This window comes from Danio rerio, chromosome 4 (genome assembly GCF_049306965.1).
Source record: "Danio rerio strain Tuebingen ecotype United States chromosome 4, GRCz12tu, whole genome shotgun sequence".
Classification (NCBI taxonomy): Eukaryota; Metazoa; Chordata; class Actinopteri; order Cypriniformes; family Danionidae; genus Danio; species Danio rerio.
The window spans coordinates 11,358,618-11,382,059 of NC_133179.1; the positions used below are offsets into that span (position 1 = coordinate 11,358,618).

Consider the following 23,442-nt stretch of genomic DNA (forward strand, 5'->3'; position numbering starts at 1 on the left):
TCAGTGTCTGGCTTTGTTTGTCATGGTTTTGTGATTGTCTATAATCAGCACAGATTCAGTGGCTCAGCAGATAAAAGTGTTGAACTGTGAACATGAATCCCTGAGTTCAAATCCCAGCATTGCTTTTATTCCACCGTAGCCATTTAATATAAAACAAATGAGCTCAGAAAGCAGCTTTCAGTGTGAAAACCTCAGTGGTGTGAGTGGTAAAACACTGGTTCTGGTCTGGATAGCATCATGGGTTCAGTGAAAACCTCTCTGGGTTCAATCCTCACTATTGCAAATATTAATTTGGTGTCATTATGTGCAACAAAGTGCCATAAACTCCTGAAACACACATGAGTGTCATTGTGGCGCTACTGGCTAAACACATGTTCTTCATGGTTAAGGCTGCTGGAAAGACTTGGGTTCAAAGCCCAGCTCTGCTCACATTTGCTCTCTGGCCCACCAACAAGCGAATTGGGCAAATATAAGTTCCAGCACATCATTAGGTATGTGACTGTGGCTCAGCGGTAGAGCATTGCCTCAAGGGTTAAGAGGTTGCTGGTTCCATCCCAGCCAGATCACTGCGATATGTGTGAGTGTCGGCGTGAATGAAGGGGGAGGATGAAACGTTCCTCCCCTGACCTACGGGGCCATGTACAGCAGGGGTTATGCTGCTTTTTACTAAAAAAAAAATTAGCTCTATAAAAATCCAGACCCCCGTCCCTTCTCTCCCCGTTTCGGTTACCATCACTTCCTTTCTAGAGAGGTGACCTCTCCAGAAAGGAAGTGATGGTAACCGATAGCACATAACACAAAAACGAGCGGGAGGTCTTACCTGTCCGCAGCAGACGTCCATCACGCCAGTAAATGTAGTCCAAACGTCCCGGAGCTCTGCTTCTGTTGACTGTACGGTCCAAACACATCCCTCATTCTCTAGAGAAAGCACACAAAAATTGTTAGGTTAACTGAAAAATTAAAGAGCAAAGAAGCACACATAAATAATATATATATATATATATATATATATATATATATATATATATATATATATATATATATATATAGGATTAGTAATCAAAACAAGTGTGGGTTAGGAATTTGATCAGGATTTTACCAGTTTCTTATATTCAAATTTGTTTTTAAGTCAATGTTTAATTAAATACTTTTAGATTTTTGATTAAAAAAAAATTGATGTCTAAAATCATAGACACGCCCCCTTTTTTAATTTTCCTCCCACGGTTGCCCCAAAAAATAACCAATCCGGGAAGGGAAGCGCGATCATTTCTACACTCATTGGTCAGATTTGCAGTCAATCACATTGTTTGACAGCGTGTAAACACTCATTATCGAAACTACATTTTGATGACTGACAAAGTGTTCATTTCAATCAAAAAGTGCAGTAAAATATGTGTAAAAGTCTTTACGTTTGTGCTGATTTACAATACTTTTTATTAGGACAAAGACGTTCCTCCGGTTCCTAAGAAAAGCAGATACATTGTAATGTAAATACTCAATTATACTTTTATAAATGTTTCAGCTAATCTATCACATTTCTTTCGCTACTATTCCAGTATTTAGGCTTGTGGTCAATGCCGCATTTCAATCCGCCTTTATTAAACATGTTCTGGAAACTCATAATAAAATATTTGCTGTTGTAAACAGCGGAAACGCCCACACAATCAAGCCACCGTTTATTACCTTTGTAAACAGCTCTATTCAGTCGACAACATTCAGTATTTCATATTATATTCAGTGCAACACATTTTCATTGAACCCGTGTTTGTAAACGCAAAACGTGGTGTTTGTTTGTTTTCATTACTCACGTTGTCATGACGAGCGTGCTGCTGTCATCTGAAGTTCTACGTCTTCCCACCTGATTCGTGTTGAGTCGAGCTGAGCATTGCTTCTGCCGCCTAGTGGAGTGGGTGAAAAACTGCAGTTTCTACCGCAAGAGATTTCAACTATTATTGACTATATTCCAAAACGACTTTCATGTTGACATTTTTATACTTGATGAAATGTAAATATTGGCATGTTAATAAATAATGTGTATTAGGCAGATAAGAAATATGAGCTCCCTCTTGTGGTCAATAAGTGTATCAACATGTTCATGTTCAGCCAGAGGAGAGCGAGAATAAAAACTAAAATATGATTCTGTCAAGATCTCGACCAGAATAACATGGATTCATTTTTGATAAATCATCCAACTCATCTTGCATTGACGAAATTCAATAATAGAAAACATATCTGATGTACACATCTTTATATATCATGTAGTTTTAGGTATAAAATGTGTCAAACATCGTCATATAATCTTTACACAATTCTTAAAGCAAGTACTCTTACCTGTTTACCTTCTTCCAACATTTCAGGTGCAAAATCTATTATATTTGTTTCTTAATTCTGAGTGTACTGTATTAACTGCAACCAGTTCACCATTTCCCAAAGACCAACATGATGGTGTGGATTTTCATCATTCAACCTGACTGAAAATGATGTCCAGGTGCAGGATAATTAAGCATGCATGTGTCAAATAATTACAACACAAAGAAAACTAAAGCAGATGGAAATAATCCACAACCTTAACACTTCTTTATTTTTATTTGTTTCCTTAAATCCTTTATCACATTTTCCTCTTGTGTTCAGAAAGAGAGCTGCACTGACTGCTTGGTTTCAGAGGTGATTTCAGCTGTCCTGCAGGAGCTCAAAGACTCCACTGAAAATCACTTGATGCTTGTCTTCTTCCTTTAACAAAAGACAAATCACATCAACTTTAATGCACCTTTTTAGATATTGACACCTATACTTCTGAAAATTTAAATAAAATGACCCTTTACTGCAAAATGTATATATGTATAAAAAGTAATTTTAGTTTAAATGTGTATTAATCCCCTTGGAGCAATTCATTCTGACATGGTGGTGCTTTACATATGACAAGAACGACACACTTATGATTCACTTAACACAATAAACACCAACACAAGTAGACAAACAAAAAACTAAACGAAAAAAATTATGATAAAAATCAATAACAACAATCATAATAATAATAACAACAACAACAACAACAACAACAACATATATATATATATATATATAAATTATAATAAATTATAATTCATTCTTTTTATCTTAATGAGTGCTTTAAGCAGGGCAGTCTAAATAATTAGACATTGTAGGTGCATTGTGTTTTGGATAATTAAGCATGTGTCAAATAATTGCAACTCTGAAAAACGATGAACAGAATCCACAACCTTAATAACCTTAACACTTTTAGTTTTTTCATTATTTACATTATATTTTTATATAATTTGTGCTTTAAACAGGTCAGTTAATGAAAACTCTTGAAAATGACAATAAAAGTTCTTAAAAGTAAGCATAAATAAAAAAAAAAAACTCAAAATAAGTGTAAAGATTAGAGAATGCTGTATAAAGGTTCTTTTTATGTATAGGTTAATACAAAAATATGTCTGCAACCTTATAAGATGTATGGTGAACATTCAATAATGCTTTTAATGCAAAAGAATTTACAAGTTAACCCTTTAACTGCCCCAACACAAATTTTTATTTGGAATTTTATTTCTTCACTCCTGATGTTGCTAGTTAATACACTTAATGCATTTTCTTATTTTTCTTTTTTTTAAAACTTTTTATTTAAGAATTTTTAATATATATATATATATATTTTTCAGAACAATCCTTTCCCCAACAATTTTACCGCTTACACACGAATGGATGCATGAAAAAAAAGAAATAATAATAAAAAAATAGAAATAAAAAATACAAATAAAAAATAAAAATAAAAGGTATTGCCATCATAATTACTTCACAGGGGATACATTTGTACATCAAGTTACATTGTGTTGCATTGTAGTTACATCAAATTACAATGATGATAGATTAAGCAACCTCTAAATACTTTTCCACCTCTTCAGAAAAATATCAGCCTTCATTTGTAGACATGCATGCAGTCATTTTTTCCATTATACAGACCCGTGTATACCTCTGAATCCACTGAGCCACATTTGAAGAACTTTCTTCCATCCAATGTACTGTTATCATTTTTTTGCAACCAGTAATAATATCCTTAGTACAAATCTTGTTTCCTTAATAAACTTTCTTTGGACAGTGCTCCCAGTAAGCACATAACTGGATCGAGGGGATATTTTTGTATCTAATATCTTATCTATTTCTTTTTAAACATTTTTCCAAAATTCCTGAATCTTAGGACAGTCACAAAAAATGTGGGTATGATCTCCAATTTTACCGCATTTTATCCAACACAAAGCTACAGATGGTCCTTTTGCATGTGTAGATATTACAAAAGGAGTATTAAAGTATCTCGTTTTAATTGCATTTTCTTTTTCAAGACATCTCACTATTTCTGAAATATCAGCCTCTACCAAATGGTTGATATGTCAGTTTATGGTAAAAGTACCAGAATTATTACACATAATATGAAAAATCTGAAAATATGAAGTGTAAGACCAATTTATTTAAAACATAATCAAAATAAAACATTTCTGAACACTAAATCATCTTTAGTTTTTGAATTATCAATCAAATATTTCAGATTTTCATTTAACATGCTTTCTTGTTTGTATTTTTTTTACAGTAAAACCAAAATCAAGTGTAGAAGTGCAACAGGATTATGTTTGATTTTTCTGTAAACCAACAATGCAGTGTAGTTATTATTCGTTATTTAAAACAGTCATTCTTTGTGGTGAACCATTTAATAGAGCAGGCAGTTAAAGGGTTAAGCAGGGCAGTTATTTAAATGATAGTATGTTGGACATTTAATAATGCCTGTAATACAACAGAATTTAGAGGTATATAGTATAAGTATATAGTAGTATATATTATAAGAGTATACGTTAGCAATTATGTTCAGATTTAAATGCATACTTCTGATTATTACTGGCAACCTGTACATATATTCATCATCATTAATCTCTGTTCATAGCTTTTCATAGCTAAAACAACCTGTATATATACAAAAAAAAAACAACAACAAACAGATTAATTACAAATAATATAGCAGTTTTGAAACCCTAGACATTATTTTACTGTGACAGAGCTCAGCACGCTCTGATGGGAAAAACTGGGTTCGGGGGACCACAAAATTTAACTGATTTTACAACAGTTTTGATAAAACAAATGCAGCCTTGGTAAATATAAGAGACTTCATTCATTCATTCATTTTCCTTCGGCTTAGTCCCTTATTTATCTGGGGTCGTCACAGTAGAATAAACCGCCAACTATTCCAGCATATGTTTTACGCAGCGGATGTCCTTCCTGCCGCAACCCAGTACTGGGAAATTTAAGAGACTTCTTTCAAACAAAAGATAGGAGTTATGGAGTTAACAATAAAGACAAAAATGTTATGGTAATGCACCTAGCATTAATAGTGGCAGAATAAAAGAAAACTGTATCATCTGACAAAATCAAGTTGTCTTAATACCATCAAACCAACTATGTTTCTCTGTCAAATATGGTGATGTGCTGAAGTAAAATGAAATGTCATTTTACAATATGGAAACTGTCATGATTACCAGCAATCTAACCAACAGAGTCCCATTGCTGCTTTCAATATCGCTGAACAGCACTTTGGCCTTGTTATTGATGTATATAGTATCCTGGAAACAAATCGTGTGCTTAATATGTTTCATTTGCTGTCGTGTTATTTGCTTATGCATCAGGCACACTGTACCTCAGAGTATGTGATGGAGAGGATGTCCCCAGAAAGTGTGGTCAGGTTACGAGGCTGCATGAGGTCTTGTGGAAGGAGGGTCCGGCAGCACACTATGTGGTACCTCATGATTCTGGTGTTTTCAGGAGTCCGCTTTAGAAGATCTATTGACTGTACAAAAAGCAAAACATATTAGTCAAATCACATCACAGTACATGTTACTAATTTTCATTATGTTATGTAGATATAAAGACTATTTGAAGGTTAAAAATGTTGTGCTTCAGCTTACAATGGCACCATTAAATTTTAAATTTTGCGTTTACTAAATAATCATTGAAATTTTTTGAGTTAGTATATATCTGTTCCTATATAAGTTACTGTTTAAAGTGTCAGCAGATATCAGTCACTTGCGTCAACAATCCTGACTGATCTTTCAGCTTGTGCTGCAAGCTAATAGGTTCACTACTGCAGTCTGCCAGCCAGTCAGCTTGCATAATCTTTTAACGAGCAAACGATCGTTCAACTTGTCAGCCAATGAGATTCTAGACTCTTTGTACCTCTAGTGCTTAAATAGCCAGCTTCAGCCATTTGCTGTAAACAGCTTCATGGGAGCAGTGCTTGTGGTTCTTGAATGGTGACTTTTAGTAAGGGATTTATTCATTTTTAAAATGCTTATTTTTATTCCAGTTATTGTTTTGCAGGGCGGCATTGTCACTTGTTGTTTAATATCCTGCTTTTAGTAAAGGTAAATGAAACCGTTTCTACCAATACTTGTTATAAGGCCTTTTTCCTTTCTTTGTATGGTATTGGTGGATTCTAATGGTGTGCTTAATCTTTAACATACTGTTTGTTTGGCTTCGCAGGTTAAAGGTTTGGAAATAAGGTGAGTTTTTCATTAACTTATTATTCTAGTTAAGCTTTAACCACAATTGATTGCACCTGAACTACCTAATCAAGTGCCTGTCTAATTTTCTCGGGTTTAACTCATTTTTATTATTATTATTTTAATTTTTTTTTTTTATATTTTTGCTTCTCTCCTTCAAACTTAATTAAATGCACCTGGTTAGTTAAAGTTCCTCAGCCTTATGTACTTAGACTAACATTTTATTAGGTTCGACAGGTTATGTTTTAAAGTGAGGGTGAGAACCTTTTTTAACTCTTGCTGTAACCTGTAACTCTTGCTGCAACAATTCTTTTCTTTTTTTTTTTTTTTTTTTCTTTCCAGGTTTGTTGGAAAATGAATGAGTGAACATGTTGGGTGCTGCTGAATTATAAATCTAAAATGCACCTCAATCTACTCAAGTTCCTTAGCTTTGTTCCTCGTCCAACCCTTTTAAGTTCCACAAGTTGATGTGTGAAAGTGAGGGTAAGTGAACACTTGGGTGCTGCTTCACTCTTGATGCAACTTAAATAAATGCATGAAGAATTTTTTAATATTATTATTATTTTTTTTTTTACTTTTGCGTGTCTGCTTCCCATCATGGGATATCAGTTCTAATGTGACTCCCAAAGATGTCATTTTCTCAGGTTTGTTAAGTAAGGATAAGTGAACAATTGGGTGCTGCTGAATTCTTGCTGCTTATATTTTAAATGCACCTGGTTAATCTAAGTCCCTCTGCCTACGTTCTTAAACTAATCCTTATGTTCCACAGGTTGAGGTTGGAAAGTAAGGGTGAGTGAATTATTTTGAGTGCTCAACTCTTTGCTGCTTCAATCTTTTAAATAAATACACCTGAAATCTAATTATTTGTAATTTTAACTTTCTAATTTCCTAAAGGATAATTTGTGGTTTGGAAAGTGAGCTAATTATTTGGGTGCTGCAGGAGCATGATTTCAGCTTACACCCTAATTGTCCACCTGATCCATCTAATCAGCTCTGTCTTAACTGCAGGTAAGTTTAACTAGAGATGTTCTCACACTTTATCAATTTTCTATAATTAACATTACTATTCTGTAACTAAACTTTACTATTTTGTGATCCACAAGTGCATGTTAGAGGTTTGGAAAGTGAGGGTGAGTTAACATTTAAGTACTGCTCCAAGAGTGAGTTTGGCTTAAACATTAATTAACTTCACCTGGTAGAGCTAATCAAGTCCCATTAGTCTTTCTTGGGCTACACTACAGGTAGGTATATTGGAGAAGGTTTGAGGTATCTTCTATTCCTTAAATCTGGGCTGTTCAAGTTTTATAGGCACTAACTTGACAAATCAATTGTTTAACTGCGAAGAATTTTTTTTTTTTTTTTTAAACCCACTTTTTTGAAAAGTTTTAATTTAAGAATTAGGATATTTGGACAACCATGCTAAATGTTTCCACTCAAATCTCTTTAAATGTAAAATGTTAACGAAGCTACATTTAGGTTTGCAGGAAATGCTTGTAAATGGTTGCAAATTATTTAAAGTTTGCAGTTTAAGCATTTAAGTTTTCGTAGCCTTTGTGCATACTTGTTGTGAAATCAAGTTTTGTTAATAATTGTGCCGTTATGTCTGATTCACGGCTTTATAACACTAATGTCTGTATACTAAAATGAGATATTTAGCTTGGTTTTCAGCTTCAACCAAGTCATTAAGTTTAACACTCCCCTGTATGCTGCATTTCTCACTCTTACCTGCATTCTATAAGTTTGTTCTTAAGACAAATACTGTAGAGGCCATGATTTCCAAGATAAATACAATTTTCCTGTCAAAAAAAAAAAAAAACAATTTCTAGAATAAATGCATGTCAATATTAAGATTAAACTTGCCCAAATTGCCTTTTATGCAGATCCCTACTGTGCCGTTTCCTAAAATAAATTGGTTGCTTTGGGGATCAAATTTATCCTTGTTTTTGTGTTTACTGTACTTTTCTGCAGGGTGCCTTTTACAAGTCTCTCCATCTGTGTGATTGCAGGATTGTGATTCTAGGAATTGAAGTTTCGGTTTTAATTAAATGTTCTTAACCTATTTCTGTTGAATGGTGTGTTTTTTTTTTTTTTTTTTTTTTTTTTTTTTTTTTTTTTTTGTCCATGGGCTATAAAAATTTTTGCAGTTGCGGCACCATTTTATTGAATTTTTGGTGTCCTAAAATAACTTTTAACCAGGATCTGAGAGCATTTTTGTAATTAGAGACTGGTGTTTTTGGTCAATGTTGCAATTAAACGCTTCAAGAGGGTAAAACTTCAAGCAGTCTTAACACAATCTGCATTGTAAAAGCAATAAACAAATTTAAAGCTTGTGCCCCAAACTCAAGTATACAAAATACATTTTTAGCTATACATGATTGTTTTTATATACTTCAATGCAGAGGTGTTTAACTCCATGTCCTAAAGGGCTATAGATCTGCAAAACTTGGCTTTTACTCCTAATTAGACACTTGCTTAAACTCATTCTTAAAGAATGGTAGAAAACATGTAGATCTGTAGGAATTTTACTGGGATATGGTTTTCAGGAACTAAGTCTGACACACCTGCTGTAATAACAATTTTACAAGCAATCCAAAAAATTTTATTTATTTATTTTTTTTACCATTTAATTAGTAAGTTTGTCCTAGCCTCTTTATTAGGGCTTTTGTGACTAGTTACCATCAACAGGGCATTTCCCATTTACACCATCTAGGCATGGATTCATGGCTTAAGGAAGATGTCCACAAAGGCATTAAAATACAATGTGAAAGTAAAATTAAACAGTTTCTTAGTCATCTAATATGTTACTTGATGTTGTAAATAACATTTACTATTAATTGTGTACACTACCATACAAACAAATTATAAAAGTACACATTTACATTTACAAGTACATACTTTTTCATTGCCTGCATGACCTGGATGGCACATGTATATTCTCCTTCTGGGAAGAGTATGCTTACACACAGCATGGGCTGAGCAACCTCCATTCCTCTCTGCACATGCATCTATAGCTTGGGTTGAAGATAATACAATGTATTATATTAAATCACTCTACAAATGTTTAGTTTTCTTGAGATGAATATTTTCACAATATGTTCCATTCCCCTGAAATCCTGCAATGTAACTTCAGTAATATGAGCTACCTACCAAGCAGCTACATTTAAAACAAGTTTATCAAACCCTATGTAAGCATGTCACAAAAGCATTTGACCCAGTTAGAAATCCAAAAGGTGAGGGGTATTTGCAATTAATGTGAAGCTATAAACCAATTTCAAACCACACCTTCAGTTAATGAGGTGCAGCTGTTTCTAATTCAACTAATCTTGTTCTTTCGGTGTAATGTTTAGTTTAGCTCTAAAGCTGCGGTCACTGGGCTTTTCCTCCCATAGATTAATTTTTTCCCCCTCCATAGACTTTTTTTGGCATACGCACGAATGCGTCAGACCGGAAACGCATGGGTTATGCATCAAGTTTTGCAGGTTGCTGCAGTGCAAAGTTCAAGATCGGTGAACTCTGACCTGCGAAATTGCATCACTTGACTGTTTGAGACCAATCGAGGATCAAAACATGACCTCTCTGGACAGAAATTTATAATATGGAGCAATCCCTCGCTTTTTTTATGTCTAATAATCTTGTTTTATCCCTCCCCTTTTGCAGCGCCGCATGACAGAATTTCGCATTATCAAACGCCAGTGTGACTGCAGCTTGACTCTAATCAAACACGCGTGCTAATAGGTTTCAAGTGATCTTGAAGACACTGATTAGCATGCTCAGGTGTGTTTGATTAGTATTGAAGCTCAGCTATGCAGGACCAGCCGTCCAGGACCAAACGTTTGCACACCCCTGGTTCACACCCAACAAGCAATTTTGCATGTAATTGAAATATAGCATGGATGTCTTTGCTTATTTTTTTCCCAACTGTTTACACACAAAATCTTTTTTTTTTTTTTTTTTTTTTTTTTTTTTTTGTCACACAGTTTCTGAAACCTCTCACTCAAAATGCAAAACTACACCTCAAATCTCCAAAAGCAGAAGATATTTTAAAGCCTTGATCTCAATTTTCACTTTTTTTTCAAAACACTACACACAATTCTTTACCTAAAACACAATTCTAACAGGAATCAATTTGCTTGCCTTTTTTAAACACAACCAATCACAATGCTACACTTATGCAGAAAGTCATACACACTCCACAAATGTAAAAATATATAGGCCAATGGGGATGGGACACTGCTGTTCTGGTCCAGAAAAAAATTGGTTTTCCACCCATCTGAAATATATAGTTTTTTTTACCTACCCTATTTTCTCCTTTTCTAAATCCTAAATTCTAAAAGAATAGAGGAATTCATCGGAGCCTAGTGCTGTCAGTGAATGATGACCAAACCCTATGCCCACATGCCGCTTCTGCAGGTAATGGACACACAGTTGTGTTCTTTTCACAGTTGTGTTCACACACTGATGTGTTCTTTACTGTTTTCTGGAGAACACACTTTTGCTTTACTTTTTTTTTTTTAATGTTTTTTTTAATGCTATAAACAACAATTAAGTTTGACCAAATAAATATTTTCATTTTTACACAAATTTTTTCATGTGATTGGTGTTTAGTGTACCTGTTTCTTCTCTCAGCTGTAAAGCATATTGAAACATTGATATAAGCCTAAAGAGCTTTAGATTTAGAACAACAGTGTTTTTGGTAAAATAAATGGATATTCTAAAAAAAAAGGTCCATGCTGAATTCCTGAAGGCTGTGAAAACAAAATGACTGTATAATGTACATACAATGGGGATTTTGTCACAAGAATGACCAATGGTCAGCAATGTGTCTCCATGCAACAGCTGGCTGTACATGCATCTTCTCTTTCTGCTCATCTGATAATAAACAAATGAAGCATTATTATTACTGTAATCACAGATATTAGAACTCATGAAAAATAGTTCTACTGCTTTATTAAATACACAAAAAAGAAACGAGAAAATAGAAATAACCATTAGAATTAGGAGAAATGTTAAAATGACAAGAAAATTAAAAATATAGCAAATCAATAATTCAAAGAGATTTTTTATGTCAATTTTGCTAATAAATAAATAAACAATCATACTTCAGATATAAAATAATAATTTAATATAAATAATTTTTAGTAAGAATTATTCAAATGAACTCTAGGCATGTTATACAGTGAGCATGCATTAAAACAACAACAACAACCGTAAAGTGTGCCCGCAACTAACTAAGTATCTAACGAACTAAACGCACTAATATTGGTTTCATTTTTATATTTGACTGTGTTATATTTGAATATGATTAAGAGGCAATGGATAATAAAATTGTGTGGTTGACCGTGTTGTTTTTGTATAACTCAGCAAACAAATGCAAATATTCAGTCAATATTTCATGTTTTTGACGAAATTGGGATGAAAAACGTATGAATGATTCAGTCACTGACTCGTTTACAAAATAAAGACAGTCCCTTGTCTCCATCTAGTGGCTCAATTACAAAAACACAACCCAAAGGTTTTTTTTTTTTTTTTTGTCCAACTGCTGGAACCAAAAGAAGCCACAATAAGAAGCAAACCATGCTTGACACTGGATCTGCATGAAGCAGGCTTTCAAAAATGTGGCATCTGAAAAACATAAGCATTTGATTTAAAAACTAAAAAATTGTAAGAGTAATAATTACAATTTTACTCAAACCATTTAAATCCAGGGAATGTTCTGAAAATTGCTGTAAACTAATTTTTGTGAAATAATTGTTTGGGGGAAAACGATGACCATATTTATTTTTGGAAACGCAATGTCATGACAACAACCCAATCGCACTGCATGAATATGTAAACAAATGTGTCTAACTGTGAGCTAACATGCTACGCCATAATTTCATTCATTTTCTTGTCAGCTTAGTCCTTTTATTAATCTGGGGTCACCACAGCGGAATGAACCACCAACTTATCCAGCAAGTTTTTACGCAGCGGATGCCCTTTCAGCCGCAACCCATCTCTGGGAAACATCCACACACACATTCACTCATACACTACGGACAATTTAGCCCAACTCACCTGTACTGCATGTCTTTGGACTGTGGGGGAAACCAGAGCACCCGGAGGAAACCCACACGAGCACAGGGAGAACATGCAAACTCCACACAGAAACACCAACTGAGCCGAGGCTCGAACCAGCAATCTTCTTGCTGTGAGGCGACAGCACTACCTACTGCGCCACTGCTTCGCCACACCATAATTTTAAACAAATAAAGACAAATTTGCAAAACGAAAAGTCTTGTTTACAATTTGAGCATGTGCTTGCATTCAACACAACAGTACATCTCTCAATTTAACAGCTGAACTCATTGGTCAAAGCTGGCTTTCTTTTAACATAAGCCCAGACACACACAAAAATCAAGGTTACAAAATGCATGAAATGTCATCTTACCTGGAACTGGCTAATATTGACGTTTGTCCTGTACTGATTACAAATTAATCCTTCTGATACATTTATGATCCTGCTAAAAAAAGCCTAGGCTGGTTGGCTGGTTTTAGCTGGTTAACCAGCCTGGTTTTAGAGAGGTTTTGGCCACTTCCTGTTTCCAGCCATTTCCAGTCTGGTCCTAGTAGCTGGCAAGGCTGGAAAATGACTAGCTAAAACCAGCTGACATAGCTGGTTTTAGCTGGTTATCCTTTAGCCTAACTAAAACCAGCCTGGTTGACCAGCTAAAACCAGCCAATCCGCATAGGCTGGTTTAAGCAGTTTTTTTTCAGGAGGGGAGCCACAAGAGGGAGCTGACAATCAACTTTGGTCATATGCATTGTGCACATTAATCGACTTTAGCTTGAGTTTGAATGACTTAAATTGTGTTTGAGTGATTTTAATTTCGTCTAGCCAACTTTGATACATATTTAACCCTGCAGGCTTTATTATTATACGATTATGTGTTAGAATCTGTCATGCAGTTCTCCATCCGCTCCACTAGGCAGTGCTCGCGCCTTCACGTTTAGTCTGACAGCTTCTTGGCAGCATGGCATTTGTTTTGGATAGTGAACTGTTTTGAATACTGAAGATGACAGCTCAGTGAGAGTGTTTTAAAGTCACTAAACAACATATATACTATATACTAAACAACATATCAACTAAAACAACCGACACACGCTGCGATAAAGTGGAGGAATGCAGTGAAACTCGACTCACCTGTGAGTATATTTACAGTATTGTTCTATTGAGGTAAAGTTGGCTTTACACTCACACATTCAGACTTTCTCCTTAATAACTCTAAATGCCAATGACTATTAAAAGTACAACATTGTTCAGTCAAATAAATAGTGCTAATGTTGTTTTCAGTTATATTTACATGCGATTTCAGCGAATATTCAAAGCATGGTAAACAATTTAATATATTATTATTATATATTAAGCTTAATTAATATATTAATATATATTATATAGTAAGCGTGTCACAAGTTGTCACTGATCTAATTTGTGAATATAAAACCAACTTTACCTCAATCATGAATTGTTTGATTATGGTGGTATTGAGGTAAAGTTGGTTTAAGATTCACATTATATTCAGACTTTCTCCTTAATAATATAATTTCAGAAAAGTAAGAAAATTCTAAATAGTGAAATTATATTAGCAGTCAATGACTACCAAAGTACATTGTTCAAAGTCAATTGTAATAATTGGGCTAAAGTTAGTTTTATATTCGCACATTTGTTCATGTTTGACCAATGACAAAAGTACTACATTGTTCAGTCAAATAAATAGTGCCAATGTTGCTTATTATACAAATTATACTGGCATGCAATTTTGCAATATAGTACCATAGTAAACAATGGAGGGAGCGTGTCACAACTAATGGGCGAACATAAAAACAAATTTACCTCAATCTACATATTCACTGTTTACCAGACATGCTTTCATACTCGGTAAATTTGGTTTTATATTCGTACATTCGTTCAGTGACAACTTGTGACACGCTTTATATATTGTTTAACATGGTAGTTTAAATATTTTGGTGTGAAATTGCATGTAAATATGACTTCAAAACAACATTGAGAGGGTGCTCGCTGCAGAGCCATTTGAGGAGAGGTGAGCTCCAGAGAGGGGGAGCATGAGCTGTCGCTCCTCCTCCTGTAAGCTGTTTTAATGCGTACACCAACCCCACCCCTAACCAGTGACATCACTCGTAGAAGAAGTGCAAAAAAGTGGAGCTCAAGCTTAAGCTCCCCCTCTCTGGAGCTCACCTCTCCTCAAATGACTCTGCAGCGAGCACCACTTGACAACATTGGCACTATTTAATTTACATTATGATTTCTCTAATTGGAATTTACATAGAGTACTTTTCTAAAATGATATTATTAAGGAGGAAGATCAAATATGGGTATATTAAACCAACTTTACTTCAACTATTGTTCTTACATGTTCTTATTCTGTCTTTTTCTTTGTACAAATACTTCAAGTCAAGTAAAGTGGAGTTTGCTTGTCATTCAGCTAGAGGAATAAAATATTGTGTCTCGCAGGACAACGGTGCTAGATTAATCATAAATACAAACACGACACTGGACATAAGAGCTATTTAAAAAAAAAACTATGCATAACTAACATTTACTATAAAATAAAATAAAATAAAATACTTAAACTACATAAGACAGGCTATACAAGTACTTTAACATGAGACTGAACAACGTTGTGCAGGATATTGTGCAAGAGAGGTAATAAAGGTGAATATTGTTCAAAAGAGGTATTTAAGGTTTAATATTGTGCAAGAGTTATTTAATGTTGAAGCGGGTAATGCAATATGATTGTGGTACATTTATAGTAAACGTTGCTTTCATTGTTTCATATACTACTGTTTTAATGATACAAATTATTACTCGTGTGAAGTATAATAACAGGGGTGTAAAATACTCAAGTAATTTTACTTGATTACTTAAGTGTCATTTTGGAGGATTTGTACTTTTACTTGACTTCTACAGTTTGATTTAACTATAAAAGCTAATACATTTTTCCGTTTTATTTTCTTCCTTATATTTTGCACATTAAAATAGTTAAACAATCAATGAAAGGTGCATACTTGAACAAATAATGTGTGTTTTTTTAAACTGAAAAAATTATTCAAAGATGATTCCTTGAGTTTACTTTCGAAGTTAGGTGGTTGTAAACAATTTGTTTATGCTGAACATTACTAAATTTTATTAGTTTAAATTCAACACAAATAAATAGTTTGCAACAATTTTGCAGACATTTTTTTCAGTGTACATTGTTTTAGCTTGTTAATCAACCATGGAAAAAAGAGATCCACTTGAAATGTTTTGCCGATTTGAAATCATTTATATTTATGAGTAAAACATGTTTTTTGTTGTTTTTATTTAGATTTTTTTTGGCATAAATATGGTGACATGTTTTCAGATTATATTCATAGCTTATATCCATTTAAAGACAACACATTTTATTTTCGCAAGAGTTCAGAAATCAGTTTAGTTGAATAACCCTATATTCTGACAAATTAACATTTCCTAGAAAGAAAGATGACAATATTTTATTGGAAACTTAGACAAGATGTGATCAGACATTTGTAGAATCATACAAATATTAATATTTTACTCAGACATACTAAACACTCATGCAAACCTTTGCACATGTTTCTCCATTTCAGTTTAGTTTTTTTTTAAATAATTTTCCCTGTGTTTATTCTAACAGCATAAATGTAAGTGTTTTTATTGACATTTGAATACTTCACCCTTGTTTCCTTCTACACTTGCAAAAAGTTCCTTCAGGACTTTTGGACAAAAAATTATCATTTAAACCCATTAAACTGTTTTTATTTAGTATCATTTAACTATAAAATGATGAATTTTTTCTTAATATCTAGGCTTTCATTCTATGGAGAGGCTTTATAATTTAAATTTGTGAAATATTTTACTTGATGGTGCCATTTTTTTTTTCAAGTTTGGCATATTAAGAAAATGCTCGCTTTATTCATGTCTTATGAAAATTATATGCAGCTTTAATTGTGTGGGTATGCTGGTATGCTACATGTCAAGTGTGTGGTTTGAATATGTGTTTTTGTAAAAAGTTTGACAAAAATAAATAATTTGTACTAGAAATCCCCCCATCAGGCCACATCCTTGCTATGAATATTACTGTAGGTCAAAGATGGTTAATGAGTCTTGATTTTATTATTTGTTTTAATCAAACTTAAATCTTCAAATGTTTTATTCCTTGGTCACACTTTTTTTTATTTTTTATTTAAGTAAGCTTGATTTTCATATAGAAGTTCAGAAGCCCCTGAACACCTTGAATTTGATTTCACCTGGAGAAAATGCAGTTTTTCTTTAATATGGTAGATTTTAGACAACGTTTGTGTTAACACTGGTTTACTTAAAACCAAATAGATATATGAAGCTTGAGTCTTTTTTTTTCTGAAAGGTATCTTTCTCTAGAGCTACAGCGCTCAGCATATATAAGTACACCCCATCTTTTAAATTGATATTTTTAATAGGAAGCTATACACTTTTATATTTGTGCATATACATTAGATCAGTCAGTACTGAAGCCAAATCTGGAGCTAATCTAACAAAAACAACTCATAATAACGGTTCAAAAACTAGTACAGCCAGATTTATATGTTATAGAAAAATATTAAATATAAATAAAAAAAGAAGAAAAATCAAGAGAAGCAAAAAAAAAAGAAACATTTGGTTGAAATTTTGTAGATTATAATTATTTTTTTCAATATTTTGCTTGAATTTAATTGCATTATCTTTCAATTTCTAAATATGTTTAATGACTAAAATATTATTTTAATAAATATATCTGTTTAATAAATCTGTTTTGTTTAAATGCACCAAAATACATTGCCTATATTTATTGAGAAATTGATAAAAATAAAAAATTTTAGAATGGGGTGTACTCAATTATGCTGAGCACTGTATATTGCAGCCACAGACAATAGCTATGTTTTCATCCAAAGATAGGAATTAACATTTGCTAAACTGGAATATCACATAAAACATTTGTGAATAAACCAAAATATCCTTTCAATGAGTCAAAGAGAACTAAATCATCACTTCCTGATAAACTGGTGCAAAACTGGTAAAAAAAAAATTGAGAGTTATAGGTGTCATAAAAACAATGTTTTGACTTATTTTTTCTTTTTTGCGTTAAAATCAGTACTACTTTTCACATTTTGTAAAGAAAGCATGTAAAAGACTACAATTCTGACAATAAAGGAAATTTGGTTATTATGATTAGAACTGATGAAAAATATAAGAGAGGGAAAGTTAAAAAAATGTTTTTATGACAGTGTTTGGACATGGAAATTTTTGTCCTTTCAGGGCTTTAATGGAAACATTTTTTTTCCAACACTGCCTTAAATATGAATGTCTTAAAATTTATGTTTTTTGTTTATCATTGTCACATCCAAGGCTGTAATTAAAGAAGAAAAAATGCATATATTATATGGAAATATATTAAATATATGGAAATATATATTAAAAGCATATATTATATGGAAAATAACTACTATTTTTAAATTATTTTCATTAAAAAACATGCAATTTGTTTAAAACAAAAAAACAAACAAACAAACAGAAAGTACTGATGCTGGTGTAGAAATCGATTGAAATCAGCTAAAATAGAAAATACACCAATATAAATTTTAATAATAATAATAATAATAATATATATATATATATATATATATATATATATATATATATATATTGATTCCCGTCCAATCAAATCGCACATAGAAGGTAAATTGCATCATAATGAACTACCTCAAGACATGGGCGATTTATAATTGCAGCAAACTGTTTGGAAGCATTAAAAATGCCCAAGAAGATGTTCAAAATCTTTATATGTATTGACCCAAGTAAAAAAATACATAACCCAGAGACTGTTTCAATGCATGTCACTGATGAGAAGACAACGTATGTTTACTGTATGATGACCGAAATGGCCTTAAACACCCAGCAGACACAAGACATCAACATGACATCAGATTGACGTTGTACATTGCATTTTTAAACAACCTAAAATTAACCAAATATCAATGTCATTTGATGTCATTATTGGACATCCAAAATAATGTTGTCCTTAGACGCTGGCTAGACCTTGAATTTTGGTCACCTGATATCACAACCTAAATCTAACCTAATATTAACGTCTTTGTGCCTGCTGGGCAATAACTAGATGCACTACAGAATGTTACGTTTACACACACATGCACAAATTAAATGTAAATGCATCCATCAGCTTTTATAGCGTAATTCTTACTACTCTTGAGTACTTTTGAAAGCTCTACTTTTTACTCCTACTTTGAGTAATATTTACATACTTTTACTCTACTTGCGCGACATTTTTAGGAAAGTAATGGTACTTTTTCTTAAGTATGATTTTCAGTACTCTTTCACCACTGCTTAGAGTACATGTAAACAGATTTGCAGCCAGATTATATTAAATTCTTTTGTTGCACTTGTTGTACAATAAATGACAAACATAAAACACATAGTGAGGAACATTGCAGGCTGCGTCTTTGTTTATTTATGCATGTTTGTATTTAGCTTGTGTATGTTTATTTGTATGTATTTATCATATTTAATTATTTTATTAATATTTTTATAACTCTTTATTTATAACTTTTTTGCACAACTATCCTAGAAAAATGCTGCACTTACATTTATTTGTAAACTCCAGTTGTCGATTCTGTGACACCAAACAACTTTACTGCATTTTAAAATAGAAATGGGTCACAACCTTTATACACTCAATGAATCAAAAATAATAATAAGAAAATAAAAATGTACATTATTTTAATGCCTGAAAATATTATTTTGATTTTTTTTTTTATATTTGCACCGATATTTAACAATTTTACATTGGTTAGTCAGTAATTTGTTTTCACTGCAAAGTGCACTTCAGAGGACATTACATGCAATTTGCAACCAGTTAAATGGATGAGCCTTAATTTGGATCATATGAATTGGTTACTGTAGATCTGCACTGACTTGATCATTTGAACCAGTGAATCGTTACCTTGTAGATTTGCTCTGACTAGATCATTGAGTCAATGAATTGTTACCTGTAGACTTGCTCTAAATGGATCATTGAATCAGTGAATCGTTACCTGTAGACTTGCTGTAAATGGGTCATTTGAATCGGTGAATCAATAAATGTAGACTTAGTCTGAATGGATTATTGAATCAGTGAATCGTTACCTGTAGACTTGCTTTGACTGAATCATTGATTCAGTGAATTGTTACCTGTCGACTTGCTTTGACTGAATCATTGATTCAGTGAATTGTTACCTGTAGACTAGCTCTAAATGAATCATTGAATGGTTACCTGCAGACTTGCTCTAAATGAATCATTGAATCAGTGAATCGTTACATGTACACTTGCTCTAAATGGGTCATTTGAATCATTGAATCATTAAATGTAGACTTGCTCTAAATAGATCATTGATTCAGTGAATCGTTACCTGTAGACTTGCAAATATTTGTCTAGTAAGCATGAATGTTATTTATTTATTAAGTATTGCTTAGAATATCTGTCAGAGTCTGATGTTTAGATCTGTTGTTTGACAGTGTCTTTATTTCTGGATTTCCTCTAGGAAATAAGGGATGTGCTTGGACCATTGACAGAAGCAGAGCTCCAGGACATTTGGACAGCCGTTTTGGACATCTGCTGATGGTCAGGTAAGACTCACTTTTGTGTTTGTGTTCTGTTGTATCGGTTACCATCACTTCCTTTCTGGAGGGTTAACCCCTCTAGAAAGGAAGTGATGGTAACCGAAACGGGGAGAGAAGGGACGGGGGTCTGGATTGCCTCAGTTTAGTCAAGTTCAATACTCTGTTTCTTTTGTTAATGTGAGTCAGCTCCCTCATGTGGACAACAGTTGATAGATGATGTTTGTGTGTCTAACGTAGCTCCTGATCCTGATGAGCCTCAGTCTGATTAAAAACACCTGCAGCAGCTAATCAAGATCTGCAGGACTCCAGTTCATCTACAGAGTATCTAAATGTTCAAATGATGCTGTTTATTGCTTGAATAATTAATAAAGTTCTTCATAAGAATCATGATTGTTTGTAATTTTGTGTCAATACTTAAATAACCCAGTTTCCTATATTTAATGAACTTCATAAAAACTGGTTTAGTCATTTGTTTCAACACCAACTTCTATTTGATGAAATATCTGTCAATTTCTAAGTAATTATTAAACAGCAGCATTCAGTTATCTAAAGCATGTGGTAACAGAGTAACCAAAGGGTTGGGTAGCTGTGGCCTAGTGGTCAGTGAGTTGGACTTGGACTATTCATGTTGGGTGGTACCTGGTTCTGATTCCTTCGAAGTAACTTGATCTTGAACAAGGCACTTAACTCCTAAATGCTCGCTTGGTGCTCACCTCCTACTGCTCCAGATGGGGGGGCTTAAAAGCAGAGGAACAATTAAAGAATGGGAATTACAAGTGCTCATATGCATCAAATCTCTCATTAAAGCCCTGTTTAACAAATGATTCTTAGCAGCTTCATCTTCATCACCATAAACCAAACTCTGTGGCTCAGTGGTTAGAGCATTGGGATTCCACACAAGAGCCCAGGGTTCAAATCTTGCTGTCACATATCTTTAAATCATAGTTTTCTAAGTGGATATATGAAGACGTCATTAAACGTATAACGTGTAGACTATTCATTGGCTGAGTGGTTAGAGCATTTGATTTCCCCTTTGAAGACCTGGGTTTGAATCCCACGGCTGCTGGAATTTCACTGTGGAAAATTATATAAAGATACGACAAACCTCAAATTAAAAGCCTCAGACAGCAGGTTTTGCTTGAATTTCACTGTCAATATTTTTTGGGGATCCAACAAAACTCAAATTACAGCCATCATGGAAGACACAAGCTCAATAGTACAGTGGTTAGAGCATTAGATTTCCATTTTGGAGACCCGGGTTTGAATCCACTGTTGCTTGAATTTCACTGTTAAAATCATTGGGGGATCCAACATATCCCACATTACACCCTCAGAGACAGCACAAGCTCCATGGTTCAGTGGTTAGAGCATTAGATTTCCATTTTGAAGACCCGGGTTTGAATCCCACAGCTGCTTGTATTTCACCGTTAAAATTCTTAGGGGATCCAACAAAACTCGAAATACAACCTCGATGTAAAACACTAGTTCCATGGTACAGTGGTTAGAGCATTAGATTTATGTTTTGAAGACTCGGGTTTGAATCCCACTACTGCTTGAGTTTCACTGTTAATATGCTCACAGGATCCAACAAAATTCGGATTATAAACCTCAAGACATGTACAAGCTCTGTGGCTCAGTGGTTAGAGCGTTCAGCTTTCAATCAGAAACATGTCAGGCTGAGCACATGTTTAACGATGTCAGAGAAATTTGGGTTCGAATCCAGGCTCAGCTCACTTTTGCTCTTTGCCTAACCTACAGGCGAACAGGTCAAATATAAGTTCCAGCACATCATTAGGTATGTGACTGTGGCTCAGCGGTAGAGCATTGCCTCAAGGGTTAAGAGGTCGCTGGTTCCATCCCAGCCAGATCACTGCAATATGTGTGAGTGTCGGCGTGAATGAAGGGGGAGGATGAAACGTTCCTCCCCTGACCTACGGGGCCATGTACAGCAGGGGTTATGCTGCTTTTTACTAAAAAAAAAATTTAGCTCTATAAAAATCCAGACCCCCGTCCCTTCTCTCCCCGTTTCGGTTACCATCACTTCCTTTCTAGAGAGGTGACCTCTCCAGAAAGGAAGTGATGGTAACCGATAGCACATAACACAAAAACGAGCGGGAGGTCTTACCTGTCCGCAGCAGACGTCCATCACGCCAGTAAATGTAGTCCAAACGTCCCGGAGCTCTGCTTCTGTTGACTGTACGGTCCAAACACATCCCTCATTCTCTAGAGGAAACACAGAAATAGAGACACTGTCAAACAGCAGATCTAAACATCACACTCTGACAGATATTACAGTTAATAATTCAGAATTATACACATTTACAGCCTAAATATTGCCTGTGCAAGCTCTAGAAACACAGCAGAACATCAGAGCTTCACAAACTGACTTGTTGACACATATTATGTCTTGTTCTGCTTTATAATGAGAGGCTGTTTAACTCTGAGCCTTTACATATTAAACAGCAACTACCAATTCATTTGCTCCTAAATGTCTGACAGTGACAGAGAGCAGCATGTAAACAAAGCTGTTTAACAAACAGGAGAGCTCTGCTTAAACATATCACTAAAGACACTTCAATAAGTGCTAAACATGAACTTAACTACGACTGAAGTACAAAGAATAAAGACTTAATGAGGAAATGCAGGAGAAATACTGTACAGTTACTTACAGATGAGTCGCTTTTCACTGCATTCCTGTCCTTTATCTCAGCGTGTGTCGGTTATTTTAGTTGTCGGACTGCATTAAATGTTGTTTAGTGACATTAAAACACTGTCGCTGAGCTGTCATCTTCAGTTTATGTGTTGAAAACTGCACACTCGTGCTGCTGCTGCTGCACCAAAACAAACGTCACACTGTCAACATCCTGAAGCTGTGATTCAGAGTGAACGGGAAGTCGCGCGCGCCGCCTGGTGGAGCGGATGGAGAACGTTAAAGGCAGCGTTATTTAAAAGTCTGATAAGTCATTTAGTCTCCCATACAGGTACTGACCAAGCACAAACCGGCTTAGCTTTAGTGGGCAACCATGTGAGAGTTGCAGAGAGCGAGCTGTCAGCTTGAAGCGGTGAGATCAGAACCCCAGTCTTCACAATGCTCTAACCGCTATGCGACTGAAGATGTTCTCTTCAAGGATTTTAATGGTACTTCTTTTGAAATTCCCAACTATATTCTTATTTGAGGTGTGCAACAATAAAATTAACCAC

At 34.2% G+C, this 23,442-nt stretch overlaps 1 protein-coding gene across 9 annotated transcripts in view; it reads right to left on the reverse strand.

Annotated features, from left to right (window-relative positions):
• LOC108179116 (stabilin-2) overlaps positions 1-23,125 on the reverse strand; it is a 46,987-nt gene extending 23,862 nt beyond the window's left edge. The window contains exons 1-9 of one of the 9 annotated variants that reach the window (XR_012401944.1): positions 22,911-23,125; positions 22,367-22,464; positions 20,881-20,978; positions 9,453-9,568; positions 8,283-8,353; positions 5,696-5,845; positions 2,567-2,730; positions 1,809-1,927; positions 821-918 (exon numbers count right to left, since the gene is read on the reverse strand). Coding sequence is in view for 6 of the 9 variants with exons in the window: in XM_073947062.1 (XP_073803163.1) it covers positions 841-916; positions 1,809-1,927; positions 5,696-5,845; positions 9,453-9,485 (378 nt within the window). In the remaining 3 variants the exon portion in view is untranslated. Of the gene's footprint in view, positions 1-820; positions 919-1,808; positions 1,928-2,566; positions 2,731-4,193; positions 5,622-5,695; positions 5,846-8,282; positions 8,354-9,452; positions 9,569-11,336; positions 11,427-12,611; positions 13,803-20,880; positions 20,979-22,366; positions 22,465-22,910 lie in introns of those variants that run through there. The other 8 variants (XM_073947067.1, XR_012401945.1, XM_073947062.1 and 5 more) reach the window with 8 other exon arrangements.
• Between the last annotated feature and the right edge of the window lie 317 nt (positions 23,126-23,442).